Source organism: Sesamum indicum, linkage group LG6 (assembly GCF_026168435.1).
Source record: "Sesamum indicum cultivar Baizhima isolate 11 linkage group LG6, ASM2616843v1, whole genome shotgun sequence".
Taxonomy (NCBI): Eukaryota; Viridiplantae; Streptophyta; class Magnoliopsida; order Lamiales; family Pedaliaceae; genus Sesamum; species Sesamum indicum.
Window position 1 is genome coordinate 19,947,488 of NC_142662.1, and position 20,310 is coordinate 19,967,797.

The 20,310-nt window shown below is 36.1% G+C and overlaps 4 protein-coding genes and 1 non-coding gene across 6 annotated transcripts; 2 read left to right on the forward strand and 3 right to left on the reverse strand.

The window, feature by feature from the left end:
* Positions 1–1,715: 1,715 nt before the first annotated feature.
* On the reverse strand, positions 1,716–5,795 carry LOC105164044 (glycosyl hydrolase 5 family protein-like). Of its 2 annotated transcripts, none has more exons than XM_020694567.2 (3): positions 5,079–5,795; positions 4,282–4,879; positions 1,716–2,467 (listed from the first exon to the last, which is right to left on the reverse strand). In XM_020694567.2, the coding sequence occupies exons 1-3, from the start codon at positions 5,640–5,642 to the stop codon at positions 2,121–2,123; spliced, it is 1,509 nt and encodes a 502-aa protein (XP_020550226.1). In that variant the 5' UTR covers positions 5,643–5,795; the 3' UTR covers positions 1,716–2,120. The 2 variants fall into 2 exon arrangements, with proteins under 2 accessions (XP_020550226.1, XP_088737343.1); XM_088881217.1 differs by having other exon boundaries at positions 2,262–2,432.
* Positions 5,796–7,923: 2,128 nt separating this feature from the next.
* Positions 7,924–10,925, reverse strand: LOC105164043 (Ribosomal protein L25/Gln-tRNA synthetase, anti-codon-binding domain-containing protein). The gene is made up of 3 exons (XM_011082591.3): positions 10,416–10,925; positions 9,444–9,573; positions 7,924–8,258 (listed from the first exon to the last, which is right to left on the reverse strand). Exons 1-3 carry the CDS (start codon positions 10,836–10,838, stop codon positions 8,038–8,040), a joined length of 774 nt encoding a protein of 257 aa, XP_011080893.1. The 5' UTR covers positions 10,839–10,925; the 3' UTR covers positions 7,924–8,037.
* Positions 10,926–11,963: 1,038 nt separating this feature from the next.
* LOC105164041 (reticulon-like protein B2) lies at positions 11,964–14,951 on the forward strand. The gene is made up of 5 exons (XM_011082590.3): positions 11,964–12,350; positions 13,569–13,749; positions 13,839–13,980; positions 14,312–14,381; positions 14,470–14,951. The coding sequence occupies exons 1-5, from the start codon at positions 12,140–12,142 to the stop codon at positions 14,637–14,639; spliced, it is 774 nt and encodes a 257-aa protein (XP_011080892.1). The 5' UTR covers positions 11,964–12,139; the 3' UTR covers positions 14,640–14,951.
* Positions 14,952–16,035: 1,084 nt separating this feature from the next.
* On the forward strand, positions 16,036–16,119 carry TRNAL-CAA (transfer RNA leucine (anticodon CAA)). The gene has a single exon. It is a non-coding gene; the product is annotated as a tRNA-Leu (tRNA).
* A 338-nt stretch (positions 16,120–16,457) lies between these two features.
* LOC105164040 (uncharacterized) lies at positions 16,458–19,389 on the reverse strand. The gene is made up of 4 exons (XM_011082589.3): positions 19,013–19,389; positions 18,407–18,556; positions 17,627–17,698; positions 16,458–17,459 (listed from the first exon to the last, which is right to left on the reverse strand). Exons 1-4 carry the CDS (start codon positions 19,232–19,234, stop codon positions 16,791–16,793), a joined length of 1,113 nt encoding a protein of 370 aa, XP_011080891.1. The 5' UTR covers positions 19,235–19,389; the 3' UTR covers positions 16,458–16,790.
* Positions 19,390–20,310: the final 921 nt, after the last annotated feature.

Genomic DNA, 20,310 nt, shown 5'->3' on the forward strand with positions numbered 1-20,310 from the left:
GACACTCGCCCATTGTGCGAGTAGACCTCATTTTTTGGCCTTTTTTTAGATTATTTTAAGTGTATATTGTCCATTTTGTCCATTTCTTTCACATTTAAATATATTTTTAAATTAATTTATTTATATTATTATTTTATTTAAATATACTTAGTTAATTTAAATTATTTATTGAGTCCAAATATATTACAATAAATTATAATTATTTATGAAATATATTAGTTTAATATAAAAATACCTACAAAGGATATAAATTTTCTAAAAATTAAAATTTTGAATTTAAAAAACATAATATAAATTTAATATACTAAAATTCACTTTCCAAATTAAAAATTTATATGCAATATAAAAAGTCACTTATAATAATTATATATTATTAACTCAATTAAATTTTTAGTTATTAAATATATTTTATTTATTAAATATCAAAATATCAAAAAAATAATATCAATTATTTTAAATTATATTATTTATCATAAATAATATTTCAATTCAATATTAAAATTTGAAAAAATTAAATTATTTTTACTTTACTTTTAAATATATATATATATATATATATTACCGTCTTCTCCGTCACCTGCCACGATGGAGGTCCCCCCCAGATTTGACTGTCGCCCCTTCTAGAAGGGCGGTAGGGCAACGAAAAAGGGCAACCTTGCCCTTGCTCCTTTGTGAGCGGGAGACAGCAACATCGCCCAGAATAGACTAACCGATGTCTGGACGGCGATTGACGCCACTCGCCATCTACAAATACATATAAATATATATCATATTATATATATAGTTTATTATATTTTATATATATTAGATATATATAGTGTATATGAATATGAATATATATATATATAAGTAAAAAAAATATATTTAAATTACTTAAAATGTAGACCGTTTATTTTTGACAATTGAAGATCAATAGTTACTATAAAAAGGGTATAACGGTCAATTTAGCAAAAAAATTAACGCTGTTAGGATTTACCTAATGGAAGGGAGAGTATGCAATATGTTAAAAAAATATAGGGGGTTTTTACTTAATTTTTTTAATACAGATGATATTTAGCTAAATTTTGAAGACACAATGGGGGTTTTTATCTCTTTTTTTTTTTTTTTTTTTAACCAAAACCACCTAGAGGTGGGGGGAGCTTTTCAGAGTCCCCAGTCCTTCTATATTAAAACGCCCAAAATAGTTACAACGGGGAGGGCTACCTCCCTAGAATTTCTAGTAAAGCTATAAATCAGGAGTACTACTCCCTTACAAATAGAGCAACAAAAAACAAGGAGTACTACTCCCTTACAGCAAAAGACCCGAACAGGTGTCGTATAAAAATTATGGCGAGTCAAAAAGGTTTTTGTTATCCCACCACGTCGTGGATCGCACAGCACCTGCAAATAAATCTGTACAAAAAGGTCAAGCCAGAGTGTGTGTAATGTTCCAAAAGGATAAATAATGAACATAAGTATTAACGTGGGGATCATGTCTGTATGGCTGTCAGCCTTTGTACCTGTGAGAGGAGTTCATAAGACCTGCGAAAGATATAGCAACTAACAACTAGATAAAGGAGAGGAAAAAATTGGTCTCAACGTCAACCATATGGGAGAGTAACCTCGAAGGAATCCATATAGGGACAATCACAAAAACAACACAGAAAAGCTCAGATAGGACAACATGAATCAGTGAAGAACTAGTCAGTAACGAAGTACCCCTAATTACATGAAAAGATATTTTAACTGAAATTAAAAGTATTAGTACTTCTAATTCTAATAGAAGGCAAGGAGCAGGCGTCCAGTCTAATCAAACCTTTAGGAATACCAGTGATATTGTCAGGAGATAAAATGGTGAGATGTTGGCTGAAACAGGCTTGGTTAGCAAAATAATCGGCCACTTGGTTACCCTCTCTAAAGATGTGTGATATCTTGAACTCAGTTTGGGATAGAAGCTCTCTAATTTGTTGCAGCAAGTTCTGAAGGTGCCATGGCCCTTTCGGGGTAAAATATAATTAAGGGAGGTAAGTAAGATGAGTCTCATAACATTTTATTGAACATTAGCTGAAATAAGCTTAAACTACTGAGTTTCTTGGCAATCCATGGAATCATCATCATCTACATCCAAACAAACACACTTCTTAGTTAAAACTCTTGACGATGAGTGAGTAGAGTCCCACTCCAAGCATAAATACTCCCCGTTCCCATCTTTGTTTGCCACCTGAAACTCGGAAATCGGAAGCCGATTCCCACTTGCTTCGCCTGCTCGAGCAATCCCGGGATAGCGTCGCCGGAATCCCATCCCCGGTTGCTGATAGACACAGTTCCGTGCCCTCCAACCGGATTGGAGTGCCACTCCCGTTGTGATTCCACCTGCTGAAATTCCGGCAGTCCGTTGCATGGAGCTCCGAATTATTATCCACCCGAGTGCACCGCCCGGTTGATGGATGGTACTGTATGTGGTATGTTGGACACGTTGAGTTAGGATCTACGTGAAAGATAGACAATATGTTACATCTAACATTAATTATATCAAACTAAACTCTTGTCTTAGTCATGAATTAGGCATTTTACTTTGGGTCGAGCTTCAATGTATAAAGTACTAATCAAAGTTAAGGAAAATAGTTTTGTCTAAATTTTTGCCGTATTTTTCTCAGAATAACGGTAGTATAAATCTAAAGTCTACCTATCAACGATCTTTAGACAAGCTTTATATTAATTTTATTAATATTTAAGAGTTTTACGATCTAGCCTCGATACATTCGAAATCCTAATATGTATGGATCTATAATTCAAATTGTAATAGAAACAACTTTTACATACCTAGTATTTACGATTTTTATATACTTATTTCTAAAAAGGCAAAATTGCAAAATTGATCCCGTAAGTATAGGGGGGTGGCAAAATTGGAACCATAACTACAGGACTGACAATTTTAGTCCTGTAAGTATTGATTTTTTAGCATTTGGGGCTTAGGGTTTCGACGTACACGTGCACAACTTAAACACCTGGGAGCTTGCGTGGCTATGACATGGCTAATGATGTGGCTTAGGCGGGAAAGAGACTGGCTATGGAAGTGTTGGCTTTCACGTTTTCATCTGGGCTTGGGCAAGAAATGGAGGGCCCGGCTGAGTCTCCGATGTCGGATTTCATTCACATGAAGTCTATGTCTTCCAGCTCAAGCGAACTGCACCAGGAGCTATGTGCACTGCGGATCCTCAAGAAATCTCCTTGGGCGACGAATTTGAGTTCCGCCATTCTGAATGGGGCAAAAGGGGAAGGTGGGGGCAGTGGGATTAGCGGCGATGGAGGGGCAATGATCACGTTCTCGTGGTACTGTGGGCTCGATTTTGTGGGTTTTGGTGGCTTGCCGGTGTTGAGATGGCGGAGCCGGGGAGGAGTTGTTGGGGGAGGAGGTGGGTGCAGGGGGTGGGTGGTGGTAACGTTTTTGAAGCGCTGGCTTTTGCTTCCATTTTTTAATAAAGAATTGAGTATTGATGAAGGCGGCGGTGGAGGTGGCGGGGGCGGCGGAGCTGTGGAGGACTGTTGGAATCGCTTGCTTTTGCTGGTTTTTTTTTAATAGATTATTGAAGGTGGAGAAGAATTCTGAGTGGCACGGTTGTAAATATCTCTACTTTACACTCTCTTCTTTCTCTACCTTTAACCTTTGTACAACGAAGCTATCCCTATCGTGATTTCTTTTGTTGTACCACTCTTCTTCCAGTGAATCGTTGAACATATTTCCACCAAAAACTGAAACTTTGCTGCTGGAGGCGGTGGCGGTGGCTTCAACGGCGGGGGTGGAGTAGGAGGTGCCGGAGGAGGCACTGATCGTTGGTTTTCTCTAATTTCAGTTTCATCCACATCATTAGCCACGTCATTAGCCACGTAAACTCCTATGTGTTTAAATTGCGCACGTGGACGTCGGAACCCTAAGCCCCAAATATCTCCGCCGCGTTTTTTGGCAATTTTGGTCGGAAGGATCAAAATTGCCAAAAAATCAATACTTACAGGACTAAAATTGCCAGTCTTGTAGTTACTGTCCCAATTTTGCCACCCCCTATACTTACGGGACCAATGTTGCAATTTTGCCTTCTAAAAATCTACCTAATTTAAGCATCAAAGATTATAATCGGAAATTCCTGATGTGATTCTGACCGTGATATGTCTTATAAGCTATTCAAGGCATACATTGCTGGTAGTAGATAGCAAGCCCTGGACACAAAAATACCTTAATCCGACGAATCGGTCCAACAATATCAATCATTAATACACAACAATTATGATATTTTAGTTAAATACCTCGGATTTGCTGTTGAATAAGGTGAAGTCTCTGAAGGAACTCCGGATTCCTAACAGAGCTCCAATTGAAGTCCAGCATCCCGTACGTCTCATCAGGCCCGTGAACCCCATGCTTAACATAATAGCTCCCCTGTAAAGCCCAAACACCCCAATCCAAGTCCATCTCCGCCAAATACCCCAAAAAGCAGCGCAAGAACAAATTCTCAGCCCGGACCACTCCCACCTGCTTAACTCCAAATTCACTTACAAACAAAGGAGCTGCATTCTGTCCCTCAGACAAGAATCCTGCTTGCCTCTGAATTCCCTGCCTGACACTATTACAGGTTTCAGCAAATATGTTGTTCAACCACATCTTTGTCTGCCCGGCAGTAAATGCGTATCGATGAATCTCGTACACTAATTTGTTCTTAAAGTTTAATTGTAATGGATTTTCCTTTAGGTAGGTGAAACTAAGATCATAGTGCAATCCTGGAATGATCACCAGAAGTCTTGGGTTTGCTTTCTGAATTCTCATTGCCCCGCTCTCCATGTATCCATGCCATACGCTAGCGTTTTGGAGCGGTCCACGAAGCTCGTTGCGCATGCTTATACCTACAACCTGCATTATGACAAAAACATACATGATCAAATCAAACCAATCATACCGTAAGTATAATAGTATCGACATGTGATTAGTCATTATGTCAAGTATAATAGACTTGTTGGATAGTTAATTCAAGTTTGATCAAACTCGGCTATAGATAGAACTCCCAACTTTTTTATAATATATCCAAATCTCCGAGCACGTGATCACCTACCATTGATGTATCTTTGTAAAGTTTGGCGACAATGGACAAACCTTGCAACCACTCCTTGGCATCAAAGTACTTGTCTCCGAAGAACCCATTCCCATCGTGCTCACCACAACACCACATGGGCTGGCTAACATGGTTATCAAGAACCACCATCACACCCTGTCTAACAAGCGCTTCAACCACAGCCCTTTGAGCATCGACAACAGTAACGTTCAGAAATCCAGGGTTGTTCACTGCTATCCCTTCCATGGCGTCTACAAGCCCAAGTCTGGTAAGAGATTGAGCCACCGTGAGGTTGGCGAATCGTGTGAACATGTAGGTGGCCCAAGTAAGCCTCACGCAGTTGAACCCCATTTCTGCTACGAGCCTCGCGATGCGGCCGGCGGGCTGCTTGTTGAGCCCTTCGGCTAACATGGGCTCGAGGTGGGCTGCCCAGTTGATGCAGATGAGCTTCACCCGGGCTCCGGTGGCCTCGTCGATGATCCATCTTGAGCGTGTTGAGAGGGGAAGAGAGCAGCAGAGGATTGGTAGAGACAGAATCAGCAGTTGTACGAGGATCTTGTACATGGTTTTCTTGTTTTTGTGAGGAAGAGCTGAAATGTTTCGACAGGATATAAAGAGGGGTGGGGGTGTAGGGGGTACTGATGTGGTTTGATTCGTCCAGCGACATTTGATCAGAACTGTATCCGCATCCCACCAAAGTTAGAACTTAATAAATTGCTTAAGATCTGTCACAACATAAGTTGAGATGGAGGTTAGGTAAATTTACCTAAGTTGGATTTAGTGGAATCTGAATATATGTGCAGTGTAATTGGTATACAATTATAAAAAAAAAAAAATTAATTATATGACAAGTATGTAATACTTGTTTTCTAATTGATTTGGTTAAGAATTTTCGATTTGGTGGATTAAGAATTGTCATGGTATTTAAGTTTTTGTTATATTTCTAATTACATCCTCATAACTTAGATTATATAACTAAGGAATCTAAAATTGTAGTTTGCTTTACTTTACATTCTGAATGTAGAGAATATAACAATCACATGTTTAAGGTAATGAGATGTTAATTAGATAGACTTATTATATAAAATAAGCTTGATGAATAATACTCTACGTTAAATTATACACAATATTTAACACCTAAAACTATATCAATTCTTTATACATTTCAGTATGTTAAAAATAGAAAACAAACTCCTAATATTTTATCAAACTAATTATTATTATTGTTTAGCAATTATCTTTGAGTTGTGTCATAATTTTTAAGTAAAAAAAAAATGATGGATGTAAAATATTTTTTTACATAATTTAAAGATAAACCTAAAGGACGATGCATGCAAAAATAATGCCAAAAGAATCTGTATTTTTTTTCTGCGGAATGATTCTTTTATATTCATAAATGTACATTATCCATCTCCATATGTTTGATCTGATTTTTAACTTTGAACAAAAATATATAATGTAGCCATACATAGTAGATTTGAATATTGTAATTAATCAGCTAGATATCGAGAAATCGAAAAGTTCTTGCAATTTTAAAATGGTAACGCCTATGTATGACTTACGCGAATCTGATATGATGTGTGGTTATTATATCACTTTTACATGATTTTGTAATAGTTTGGTTTTCGTTGATATTTATAGTTTTAATTCATTTTTGACAAATTATTTTGAACTATCAATTGAAATGTTGACGGGCACTAAGATCTATAGTATTCTATGAGTAGGATATATACCTAATTGTTACGAATATTTATTGAGTATGAATTTAAGGGAAATAACATTTTTTATATTATAAGTTAGATTTATTTTATTTTTGGTCCTATTCATTATGGGATTAACACTTCTAATATTATAACTTGTAAAAATTAATATTTTTTTTGTCTACAATTTAACAGTGTATGTCACGCCCTTAGCAAGTAGCCATGAAGAGGAATAATTGGTCCTTCTTCCAACAGTAGCATATGAATGGCCTACTTCTTCACTTGTGGAAGACGTGATTCTTTGTATTGCTTCTACATGACTTTAACTTACAGAAATATGAAAAAAATGCTGGGATTCAATTTTTGTGAGAGAAGAATTAATCCCCCTTCTGTTGCCCGAATTTCCTTTAAGATTTGCTTTTCTTCCTCAAATATAGTTACATCTTTTTCTCCAAAAATGGTCACAAACTACAAAACACGTCAATTTTTCCTCCTGCAAAATACTTAATACGGCACGTGACCTACGTTATTAAATTATAAATAAAAAAGTGAATAAAAATCAAAAGTACTAATTTTTGTTATAGGACCAAAAATACTATTTTCCCATAAATCTAAATAGAGTAATATCCATCCACTAGCGGGGACTAACTGATACCAGCTACCTGCAATGCTTTATTGACTCCACACAGTAGCCAATGGCGACTCCGTAATTTCATCTTTTTATTTTGTTAAATTATGAAAAACTTATTAAGGATCAGTTTCAAGAAGTTATCAAAATCAAGTGTAATTAACCAAAAATTTGAGATCTGAAACTATTCTGATTTCCAAATTTAAGTTTCCAGAACTTGTACAGAATCCACCAGATTCATTTCTTCCTCATCAATAATAATATATCATGGGCGTCGATTGAGCTGAGAAATGGTGTTCTAATCTTTTACTTCTCTATAACACAAAAGTTAAATAATTGATGCATGACAAAATTTGATATACCAATTTGATAACCAAATGTTGATGTTGAATAATTAATTATTTTTAGGCTAAGTCAGTCCCCAGTGCTACTAAAAATTTTCCAGAACAATTTGCTAATGAGAAGGGTTTCTTGTTATAGAGCTTCTCTCCATAGCCCCAATAAACTAAAACAAGTATTGCAAATTGTGAAAATAGAATGATTTTTCAGACACACGGGTTTACACCAGATAATGGATTTTGTTACAATCAAAATGGTTTCTAGCGATGGTATTGATTTGGAAATAGACAACTCACTTGGATTTCCTTTGGTCAGAAACCCTGGCACCCATGATCTTGCAGACAGCTTCATCCTTTGATCTTAGTAGCTTGAGAGCGGGATGAACTTTGAGGTCACCTGCAACGATCTTCTGGCCGACGTCCAGCTCGCTTAAATCCACATCAATGTAGGGAGGGATAATATCCGCAGGACAGAGATATTTGACGGTTCTTTTGATGATGTTCAATGCCGACCCTGCAGAATCAGCAAGGAAAGTTGCAGAACATGTAAGTAGAATAAGGGAAGAATGACAGTATATGTTTGCTTGTTAACAGAATGTTATAAGTAATTGATCCCTGGAAATTGTAGTAAATAAATAGATAAGAAGCAGAGGCAGGAAAAGAATGCAGATTTAATCATCAGCAGAAAAAACATTTTTGATGAACAAGTAGGCATGTTTTAAAGGGGTAAATAGATAAACAGGTAAAACATTGGAAAAAAAGTAGGAGATCCCATTGGTCAAGTACCCAATCAGCCACCATCCCCTGCCCTGTGAAGTAAAAAAGAAGTAAAGAGACATACTTTAGAAGTTAGACAGATGATTACTATTTCTTATGTTTTCTAATTCAATTTGAGTTTTGACTTTTTGAATTAAAATTTAAGTGAAACCCTTGAGAATCTTCAGCACTTCTAACAACATACTTTAGAAGTTAGAAGGGCTCTTCAGTCCAAAATCACTATTCTTCCAAGCCAGGGTTTTGCAAAACTATTATTCAAGCTCAGGCCTCAAACATGGTTAAGCTTTTGGCATTGTTCATATGATAAGGTGACACAGATGCTGAGATATAAAGTCAATGTCTTATGCATATACTACACCTGTTCGCAAATTCCAAGTAAATCACACATATTCACCTTTTTATGGCCAAAAAGATTTCTACTCTAGTAATAAATAATCACAAACTAAGTTCGTCTGGATCCTAATCCCAAATAAATCAGTCATTCTGGAAGATGTTGTCAAAACCTGTACTGCATCAGTGATCAAGCAAAAATGTTCGTGCAAGAAAGATTAAAGCCTTGTATGATACCAAGAAAGCCTAGGCCAAGCATGACAGCGGACAAGACTTGCAAGGCCTACCAAGAACCAGTTAAGAATCAATCATAAATTTGTCTATCTAACCCAGTTCTGCTTTTTAAACACAGCAAGTTGAATACATTTTTCAGTAAATTCTCCCTTCCATTTCATTTGCTCCAATAATATATAGACATTGCAAGTCAAAATTGAGAATCTAGGGTGATAGCAGCCATCTGAATTTGTTATTATGTATACAGTGGACATAATGTATCATATAAGACAATATTTAATCATATGCCAGCATATGTGAAAAAAGCATGGACCTGATTAAAGGTAAGAAAGCATAGGATATAATTTTTTCTTCATACCTTTTTTCAGGCCTGGAGAAACATCGTCTCCTCTGTATATAAGAGGAACATCAACCTTCAACCAAGCACTAGATGGAGCTCTTATGAACGTAACATTAAGCACTGCATCTGTCCCTGCATGAAGATGAAGCTGACACATATCAAGAAAGAATAGATCAGCGCATAACAAGAGTTAATAGTTTACAATTACATAGCATGATTGAAACAGTTAACTATGCTAAATCTCCAGTATCAACCACTCCTCAAATCAAACTCGGACAATATCTTAATTCTGCGTTCTTTATTGCATACTAACTTCACCAGTATTCTCTGCGTGGCCAAATAATATTTGTGATTGTACTAAATTTTTCACTTGCCTGACATTACTTTTTAATATTCACAAGTGCATATGAGTGGTTGGGAAAGAGGCGCCAACTCTTCATAGGCATTTATGAAAAACAAAGTCCTGAAGACTTTTAAAAAGCACACACATGCACCTAAAGACGTGTATATGCGTTATCCAAACCCATGAACATGCACATATATGCACACACACAATCTCAGTGGCTAGGTATGCATATCAAGCAGGCTAGGGCTAGACGATGCCACCAACACTTCCAATCTTGACAGCTATATCTCCCTGATAGATTTCATCAGTGCAAGTGCATTCCCATTTCTTCCTTTTACTCATTTTAGACTATGCTATGCTGTATTCTCTCAGTTCCAGGTGCATAAAGGGTTACTTAGATGGACAATTCAGACATATAGCACTTTTCAATCCTATAGCCATTTCAAGGCAGCATGAGCACGGCTGACAGCAGAAAGCCTGAACTTCTCACGATTTTCCAAACTACCAACAACGTTGTGAAAAACAATTCTTTAACAGCAATTAAATCCAATCCCGTTCACTCTAATTGGAAAGAAAACACATCAAAAAATATTATTTTCTAATTTCTAGCAATGAACACTGCATATTCAAAGCAACAGCCATACCTTCCGGGGCAAAACTCGGACTTTCTCAACAATCTCATTGGACCCGAACTCCGGCCGAACCTCGAGCTCAAAAAGCCTGGAGAGGAAGAAAGATTGACCCAGATGATTCACAAGCTTCTTTATCTGATTAGTCTGTACAGAAATGAGGCGCTTGTTGCCCCCGTGCTGGCCATCTTCCGCCTCGAAGACGATGCTGGGGACACGACCGGCTTTCCTCTCCTTTGCGGCGATGTTCTTGCCGGAAATAACGCGTGGGATCGCGTGGATGGTTTCATCGTATTTGGGATCAGGCCTGGGGAACCCGTCGAGGTAATAGAATTGTACTGGGGTGTCAATCTCTTGAAGGAGCGCGGCGGTGGAGAAGCGCCGGAGGTGGTGGAGAACGGCTGTGGTGGTCTGAGCTGCAGCTCGTCGGATCAGCATTGGGGCGGATTCAGTCTGTGTGCGCGTGTTTGGACTTTGGGGTTAAGGAGGGTTTTGAGAGACTGGGAAAATGGTGTGTAGTTACTAAAATTGGAAGTTGGAATGGAAAAGCCCATTTTTATAGTTTGGGTTTTTGATTTTTGGGCCTTAGGGAGGTAATACAATTGGGCCAGTAGAGCTCCCTTTCTAAATCTTACCATCACACTCTTTCTTCTTTTAACTCTAATTTAATTCCACGCTTACATAATTGATTTTTAAAAAACATATTTATAACTTTTCAATTGCTAATTTTGTAATTAATTACAAAATATAGATTGTAACTAAATTTTAAAAATAATTTTTTTTTAAAACATACTTGAGTCATTTTGATTTGTTCTGTTGTGTGTATTTGTCTTGTATGTATGTTGTATCATGTGGAATGTGTTTATTCCCCCTGGTTGTGTGGTGGAGGCTTTTATTTAGCATGAAGGATCAAGTAATTTGGGCTCGCGTCTATTAGCTTTAAACACCATGACCTTTGATGATTAGTTTCTTAATAATTCATTGTTGAACATGTTTCTAACCCAATTTAATTAATCCAAAATAAAAAAATAATCTTACACTCTCGGACCAATCTATCCAATTACAATGCGACCCAAATTTAACACGACGCTCATACGAATTTGCTTTAAACACATTTAAGGCCCAAATTTGTTATAAATTTTGGTTTGAGACCCAATTATTAATTAACTCATTTTGAATTTTTAATTGGTATTTATTCTAAAATTTTAATGTCAAAAAACAAAAATACTTCAAACTCTATATCATTATGAATGATCATCGAATTACAGATTCACAAACCCAACCTAATATCCAACAGGTATAATATTTCAAAGGGCACAAGAGGAAACCAAACAAAGCCTTAAATTTGGACAAAGTAGAGTATATAGTATGTATTTGAATGTGTGTAACAGGAACACGTAATATAGGTTTCTGGTACGTTCCATACGATGAAGACACCAATATTAAGTAATTAACTCTAACTTAACCACAAAGAAAAAATTAAATTAAAAAACAAACATTTGGAGAAATCTACACCTTAAAATGCGGACCCTCGTAATGTCGACGTCCCAGATTGAATCTCCCCATCCACGCGCACGCTCTCCTCCGGTCGCAATTAATAAATTGCACACCAGAATCTCATTTTCTCATTCCCACTTTCAAGATTCATTCATTCATTCAGTTGTTACACACACATCATCATCATCATCATCATCATCATCTGCGTGCATCTCTACTCTGTATAAATTTCCTCATCCGGGATGGCGGATCATCACAAGGAAGAGGAGAACAAGGGCGAGTCTTTGATCGACAAGGTTACTGACAAAATGCACGCCCATGATTCGTCTTCATCGTCATCGTCGTCGTCTTCGTCGGACTCTGATGATGACAGGAAGGCCCGGTTGAAGACCAAGGTCTATCGCCTCTTTGGCAGGGAGAAGCCTGTCCACAAAATCCTCGGAGGTGGCCAAGGTACGTTCAAAGAAAGACAAATATTATTACAAGCCATGATCAGAATTTTCAGTTTTTGTTGGATTTTGATATGGAATTTTACGAGTATATGAATAAGAGCGTGTTATGGATTCTGATTCGTATGTTGTTGGGTTCTGTGGATTTTGCAGTTTAACAGTCTCCTTTTTTTTTGTTATTAATTTTGATTGGGAGGAGGATGTAGCCTGCCATGGTGGTCATTTCTCGAAATTTTTGCCTTTTTGAGATGTGAAGTATGAACGTACTTCTAACTTTGCCATTTTTGGATATTGCAATTTTGTGTGAGTATCGAGAATATTATACTTTCCATGGCATTCTTAGGATCATTACTATCTTATTGTACTTCGCAATCTTTTCGGTATTAGACATTCTATTTTCTATTATTATATGTATCAGGGATTGTGTTATGGTCTTTTCTTCTTGTTCTCATTCCCTTTCCTTTTTTTTCTGTTTCTGTTTTTTTTTTTTTTTTTTTTTGTGTGTGTGCGTGCGCGCGCCCGCAAAACAGTGGAAACCGTTTTTTGTTTTTTTTTTTCTAGTTGTTTAAATTTGGTTTCATGAGATGCATCTGTAATTGGGTTCTGTTTGTTTCAATGGATGCGTGTTCTGGTACTGATTTAATATGGGAGCACATAACATGGAGCTTCCAATCTGAAGTTAGAATTGTACTTCTTAGTCATTCATTTTTCCTTGTGTTTTGCTCTTTTTTGCACTTCATATTTTTGGGATTCTTGATTATTTGAGATAGATCTAAGGTAGTCAATTGAATAAAGTGCATTTATTAATTTACCAACAGGATGTTCAATTCAGTGTGTAACTTTGAGTTACTTATTCGTGTTTGTGGAGCAAGAACTTATGGTTCATTCATAGCTTTTGGTTGGGTAAAGTTTGAAAGGTCTTTGTTTTCTTGGATATAAGTAGTCATTGAAGGGTGTGTTATCATGTTTAACTTTGTGTAAAACATCACTGCTGTTATAATTTTAGCTTTTGATTGCGTAAAGGATGATAATTTCTGCTTTGGTGGATTTAACGAATAACATATATCTGTCTGTTCAGCTTTCTGAGCTTAGAGGGCTGTGATACATTGGTGTCAAAAAAAAAAGGGAACATGAAATAATTTTATAAGACATCAGTATGCTATGTATGATGTTCAAGTAAAGATGTATGTAAGGTAGTAATTCGAATGTTCTGGATGGTCAGGTGCCGATGTGCTCCTATGGAGGGACAAGAAGGTGTCAGCAGGAGTGCTAGGTGGGGCTGCTGCTCTCTGGTTTTTGTTTGATGTACTCGAATACCACTTCCTGACGTTGATCTGTCATGGATTGATCCTTGGGCTGGTTGCTATGTTCTTGTTGTCAAATGCATCAACCTTTGTCAAAAAGTGAGCTACTGTCTTGTTCAGCAGTCATCTATTTTGATAGTTATCATTGTAACTAAATTATCTTTTGCATCTATTGTCTTTCTTTGTAGAGCTCCACCACGCATTCCAGAAGTTGTATTGCCAGAGGAGCCTGTTTTGAAGTTTGCATCTGCATTGAGGATTGAGATCAATCGAGTCTTTGCAGATCTGAGGGATATCGCATCTGGAAAGGACTTGAAGAAATTTCTCTATGTATGTAGTTTCTGTTCTCTAACCGAGCTATTAATCATTGATGCAAGCATGTTACCTGCTTTCAAACTGGGAAGTAATTTCTATTGTTACTCTAATTCTCCATATCTGAATGATGGGTGGTTGTCTAAATTTTACTGTAATTTTTAATGCAGCGAACTAAAATTTTTGCTTCTGATATGTCCATTTCAAGTGATACTAAGTACATTTTATGGCATAATTTTATGAATGTACAGCTATAAGTGAAGTCAACTGGTGCATCACCAGAGCTTCTCCTGCACAAGGATTTTGTATTAATGGATTTGTTCTTTTGTCCTGTGCCGTTATGGAGCAGGTAATTGGTGGCTTGTGGGTGTTGTCAGTTGTTGGCGGTATCTGTGACTTCATGACACTGATCTTCTCAAGTAATGTCTAATCACAGATGATAATAACTACTATAAATTTTCTCCATTGTGTACTGGGTTTTAATGCAAGTTTCATTGGTTTCAACAGTTACCTTGCTGCTATTCACTGTGCCGTTCCTCTATGAGAAGAATGAGGACCAGGTGGACTGTTATGCTGAGAAGGCAATAGCCGAGCTCAAGAAACAATACGCCGTGTTTGATGCTAAAGTTTTGAGCAAGATCCCTAGAGGGCCATTGAAAGATAAAAAGAGTGACTGAGCATATCTCTAGAATTGTCTATTTGTCGTAGATAATACAGTTCCAAGTTCACAAGACAGTGTGGTAGGATAGAAATTCTATGTTGCTTTTTCTTAGGATCTCAGATTGTCACCAGGATTAGTCTTGGATCATTATGAGACATCTCGGTGGATATCAGCAGCTGGATCATCGATGATCTTGTGTTTATGTGACTGCGTAGAAAACAGCATCATCCGTTGCGTATCTGTGAAGTGTAATGTTTTGCTTAATGTCCAGTTCTAGCAATAATTTATATATTTCCTCGAGTGAAAATTCTCGGTCTTTTCTGCTTCATTTTGAGCGTATAGATGGAACTTGGAACATGTGTTTTTTCCTCTTCAGTGCTCTGCGTTCTATGAAGTTAAATGCATCTGACTCTAATCTCATAGATGAGCATAAAGGTGCACAATGAGTTGGGTCAGTCACAGACCGGCCCGAAAAAGTTCAAGACAAAACCAACCTATTATTGTTTATGGCCGGTCTTGGGCAATTCTGGGTCTTTAAGTTGACCTCAATTGGGTTCATTTTTAAGTCACACCCTCAATTGGACAGGGTCGAATCAAGCATGTATCAAGTTCAAATGTGCTTGTTTAATTTTTTTTTAGTGATATTGAGTTTTTTTTTATAAATAATTACTTAAATTTATAATTATTCTTATAAATAGATAAATAATAATTTTAATCACAAGAAACTTTATATATAAAAAAATAATAGTTAAAAATATATAAAAACCAAACAGACCCGCCTCAGGCTAGTCTAGGTATTGATTCTTGAGACCTGAGTTTGGGTTGAATCAACTCATTTTTTAATTGGTTGAATCCAGTTTTGGGTTGGGTTAGTCCAACCTGTCCCACTGTTCATCTTAAGATAAGCAATTTGTTAGCTGCTAGTCTTGATGAGAAAAATGGAGTTATCATCGTCGATATTATCGTGTATAAAATATTTTAAGCACTGAATGCTTCAGATATGACATCAAAGTTGTAATATTATGAACTAACAACCTTCTAACAATAACATAAGATAGCAAAAAAATCTATTTTCTCATTCAGGTGTAAAATCGCTGACCAAATTCTAATCAAATGATTATATGTTTCTCATAACGGAATGCACTAAAGATTGAGTTTTAAGCATTACACTCAAAATGTTTTTCAGGTAAATTATTTACGACTCGATAAGAATAGTTAGTTACATAACAAGTGTTCAATTTAAACAAAATCTTATTTAATAGTCTTGGAACCGTAGTAGACTTGTAAATTATTTATCATGTAGACGTATTATTCTTGGATTCTACATTCTTTTAACTGAATGGGGGTGGGTGTGTTCTTTTCCTTGTATAACAAAGATACAATATGTAGTAGTGTCACAACCCCTTGCAAACGTCAGGATGGCCGAGTGGTCTAAGGCGCCAGACTCAAGTTCTGGTCCTCGTGAGAGGGCGTGGGTTCAAATCCCACTTCTGACAATTTCAATATGCTCTCTTTTTCCTTACCTTGAGTTCCAGTTAACAGAACACAACACCTCTGAGACGCTCACTAATTTGTTTAGTACTTCGAACTTGTGGGCTCTCTCTGACTCTTATTTATTTTAATATCTAAAAAACATGTTTGAACTTTCACTACTTTTACTGAACATAAGTGGGACCTGACCAGCCTTGCAGCTCGGTTTTTCATTGATTTGTCCGATTGTATGAGCTAAAGAAGCCAGACGTGATTAAAAGAAGCTTGGAAAGTCTAAATCGTGTGGCTTTCCTTTTCTCTTTGCCTACAGAAGAATTTTAAGACATAAGGAGAACGAGAGGAATTTGAGGAACATTCGTTCATTGTTCCATAACTCGGAGTTTCTAGTAAAATTTACAACTTGCACTACAGATGATTGACCTATTCAATATTACAACATGCAGATTACAACCTCATGTAAATTTCTGTTGGTTCCCATTCCTCAACTGGGCCAAGAAACGAAATGGCCAGGTTGTTTCATGCAACATATTATGCAGGACTGATTCTACCCGATCAAGGATTTGACTATCGCTTGTGTAATAATACTGTCTCTGCCCTATTCTTCCATCTCTGCTTGGGATTTCGAGGTCAACAGGCTACAGATTATGAACTAGTATGTGAAAAGAATACAGGTATTTCATTTCATCAAATCCAAAAATACGAAGCCGTTCCACAGGCTGTGCAAGAGCATGGATGGCAACAGATTCCTCGATCTCGCATAAGTTACACCCATCACGACCCCAAGAAAAATTAGTGGTAACATCCTTTGTACATTAAAATGTGCCAACGCAAAGGCAACTGAGCTGACTAAGATTGAGCACCACACAGGCATGTATTTAGTCAACGACGGCAGAAGAAAACCACGGAATACAATCTCCTCCCACAGAGGAGCACAGACAACAAGTACAAGTGCGTAAAGAGCCATTGCAATAGGATCCCGTGCTAAGATTGACTGCTCTACGCTGGAGAGAGCGACAGGAGTAGAAGGTAAGACAGGCAGCAAATCCAGGTTGAATTGTGAGAGACAGTTGACTAATGGAAACATGAGACATCCAAGCAAGACATCGACCAGCCAATTGCCTTTTAGGCTAAATTTGAACCAATCAGATGGAAGGGGACGAAACCGAGACAAACAGCGGTGAAGAATTAAAATTCCAGCAAGGCCTTCAGTTACATCTGTTAGAAGGCTGAAGAAAGCTTGTCCTCTAAAAGTTAGTGATTCCCTACTGAAGCCAACAACATGAGCTCCAAAGGGGATCATCCATGATCCCACAAACCAGAATGACACAATCCAAAGGAGTGTTACCTACATCACCATAATTTTAAACAAAGTGAAAAAAATATGTTAGTATCACCATTTTTTCTTCTTTCACTTGACACTAACATTCAAATGAGTTTATACTACTTTTACAAATTTCTGGCAAAAAGGGTTTCATAAACTTAGATTTATGTCATTTATAAGAGGAACCTTACCTGTAGGATGGTCTCTGCAGTCCATGGTACAGTCCACGGTCTCCCAATTACTCTAAACAGAGCACCCACAACCTGAAAAACAAATTTGATAAATACTTCTTTGATATATCCATCGCTTACACTCTTATTATATTTGGACATCCCTTGTAGTATTATGTACGCGGCATTCAAAAATAGAATTTTAGCATAAGGAGTTTTGGAAACTCTTTTTCTTTTTTTGTATTCATCTAATGTGTTCTTTTTCACATGTTAAGTTGATCATCTTGAAGCTCCCCGTCCAAATATTCCATAAAACATACATTTGTGGGTAGTGATGTACTATTCAATTTCAAAGTGGAAATAAGGTCCAAATTTTTAACACTAGACCTTGCAAAAAATGCTGCAGAATTTCATTATATCCTTTTCCATTTGCTTAGGAAGATAGGAAAAGGAAAATGACAATGTTATATGATTCTTCATGCAAAAAAATACTGATCCGCGAAGCCTTCCAGCAACAGTCATATTTTCTAACCTCAGCAGAGTGGCTATATGAGTTTTCTCTAAAAGAGTTACAATAAAAGAAATTATCTGATCCGTAAGAAGAATTCATATCAACTAATATTTTATCCTTCTACATAATGAGAAATAGTTACTCATTTTGCAACATGACCAGGTAAGAGTAAGATCAGGCTGCTACATATGTTAGGATATTACACATCCATCCTACCAACGTGTCATCATCAACAACAGACACCAGACGACTACCTTCAAGAACCATCAGACAGGGAAATGCATTCTAACCTCTCTAAGAGTTGTCGCCCAATTTCTTCTTTCAGAACTTGTTCTATTAACATCTGCCTTCTCTGACTCATGCAGAAGCTCCTCAGCAGACTCTGGATTTGGAGTTCCAGATGGAAACTCTTCATGCCGAAAGCATGAGATTTTCCACTTCTACAACACAGAGAACAGAACTCAACACCAGAATATATATAAAATGCCAGTTAGATTCACAGAGATACCTAATATCATGCATAAGCAAATCATAGCCATTCTTAAAGAATTCACCATTGTGTTTGCATGTTGCCTATGATCTATCATTGGATTTTTATGACTAGCATCAACTTACTTCTAACATAAATAAGTAACCTATGGAGATCCAGTTTTGTATTTTTAATACTTGAATAATTTCACGTTAAAAAACACAGTAAGGTCGATAAATGCATCAATCCACATGTAAACAAATAATTTCAGAGACACATAAGTAAAATCATATGACTAATAAAACCAAATCCTTATCTCAGCTACTTGTTAGATTCGACTACAACAATGAATCCAAGACTAGTACCCCAAGCATACGCAACTAGAAACGTAGTCATATATTCCTATAGATTTCCAGAAATTACTTACCTTGGTTGAGAACCTGTGATGAGTTTCGAGAACCCGAAAGGTCAAGGCAGGAGCAAAAGGCGATTTAGAGGTAAACCTCGAAGGGCTAAATCCAGGACTTGAGGCTGAGAGGTGAGGGCGCAGAGGTAGAGAATGAATGCAATTTGAACTCAGCATCAGATTAGTCTGAGACTGACTAGTAAAAGCCCTAAATTTCGGGACAGATAAACAGATTGAAATCATGGGTTTGATGCATTTTTCAAAGCAGAAAAACCCTAGTTCATCCCCAATTTGTTTCTGAATTCTCTTATGTGGTGTTGAAGTTGATGAGAGGATTCTTTCTTCCCAAATTTTTATGGTGGGAAGAGGAGATGTATTTTCATTTTTCTGCTTTTTCTTATATAATTATTATGCAACTTGTATTTGTCTTTATAGATCATTATTACAAATTTTTACTTTTAGGGATTATTTTATTTTGGAGTAAATTATCCTAACACTGTTTGTTTTTACAGTAAAATCTCTAAATATTAATAAACTTTCTAAAATAATAAAATTTTTCGGTCCCAACTTGGGCCTTTGTAAAAAATCATCAAATTCGATAAGATAATAAAATAATAATTTTTTGAAAAATTCTTTTATAAATATTAGGTCCCATTAAAACTTTAAATTAATAATTCATAAATATTACAATTATAAATATTATAGTAATTTACTAAAATATGAAGTCTGTAATGTTTTACGCATTTGATCATTCATAAATGATTTTGACTTTTAGATGAAAAGACATAGTTGGGTGTTATAAATTATTTTATTATCATATTGAGATTTATGTAGTATATGTTTCATTCATCATGCATGAATATATTTAATTGGTTATAATAGTTATTTAAGTGCAAAAAAATAAATGTAAACATGTATATTTAAGTAATTCCAATGAATTGATACATGTATCTATGAATATAATAGTTAATTGTATACAATAAATTGATATTATACATGAATATATTTAATTAGTTATAAAAAATTGATTGATGCATGAATATAATCAATAAAATATATATGAATTCACTTATTTTCAATACATGTGTACTAAATTTGCTGAATTTAAAAAGTCTCTCTTTTAATTAATAAAATATTAATTTATCGATAAATTAATATATCTCTAAATTAATAAAATTTCATGGTACCAAGATTATTAATTTATAGAAGTTTTACTGTATTTTTTAATTGATTTATCATTTTAATTCTACATAATTACTTTTGAAATTAAAGTTTTATACCACTTTAACCTCATCCTTGATGCTCCTTTGAAATGAGAG

Bases quoted from the DNA above. Each gene is read 5' to 3' on its own strand.
- LOC105164044 (XM_020694567.2), bottom strand. From the start codon at position 5,642: ATGTACAAGATCCTCGTACAACTGCTGATTCTGTCTCTACCAATCCTC. The intron at 4,880-5,078 runs GTAGGTGATCAC...GTCATAATGCAG, and splicing joins TTTACAAAGATACATCAATG to GTTGTAGGTATAAGCATGCG. The intron at 2,468-4,281 runs GTATTTAACTAA...TCTTTCACGTAG, and splicing joins TATTCAACAGCAAATCCGAG to ATCCTAACTCAACGTGTCCA.
- LOC105164043 (XM_011082591.3), bottom strand. From the start codon at position 10,838: ATGCTGATCCGACGAGCTGCAGCTCAGACCACCACAGCCGTTCTCCAC. The intron at 9,574-10,415 runs GTATGGCTGTTG...GATATGTGTCAG, and splicing joins TCCGAGTTTTGCCCCGGAAG to CTTCATCTTCATGCAGGGAC. The intron at 8,259-9,443 runs GTATGAAGAAAA...CTGATTCTGCAG, and splicing joins TTCTCCAGGCCTGAAAAAAG to GGTCGGCATTGAACATCATC.
- LOC105164041 (XM_011082590.3), top strand. From the start codon at position 12,140: ATGGCGGATCATCACAAGGAAGAGGAGAACAAGGGCGAGTCTTTGATC. The intron at 12,351-13,568 runs GTACGTTCAAAG...CTGGATGGTCAG, and splicing joins AATCCTCGGAGGTGGCCAAG to GTGCCGATGTGCTCCTATGG. The intron at 14,382-14,469 runs GTAATGTCTAAT...TGGTTTCAACAG, and splicing joins CATGACACTGATCTTCTCAA to TTACCTTGCTGCTATTCACT.
- LOC105164040 (XM_011082589.3), bottom strand. From the start codon at position 19,234: ATGATTTCAATCTGTTTATCTGTCCCGAAATTTAGGGCTTTTACTAGT. The intron at 17,699-18,406 runs GTTAGAATGCAT...TTTGTTTTTCAG, and splicing joins GGGCGACAACTCTTAGAGAG to GTTGTGGGTGCTCTGTTTAG. The intron at 17,460-17,626 runs GTAAGGTTCCTC...ATGGTGATGTAG, and splicing joins CTGCAGAGACCATCCTACAG to GTAACACTCCTTTGGATTGT.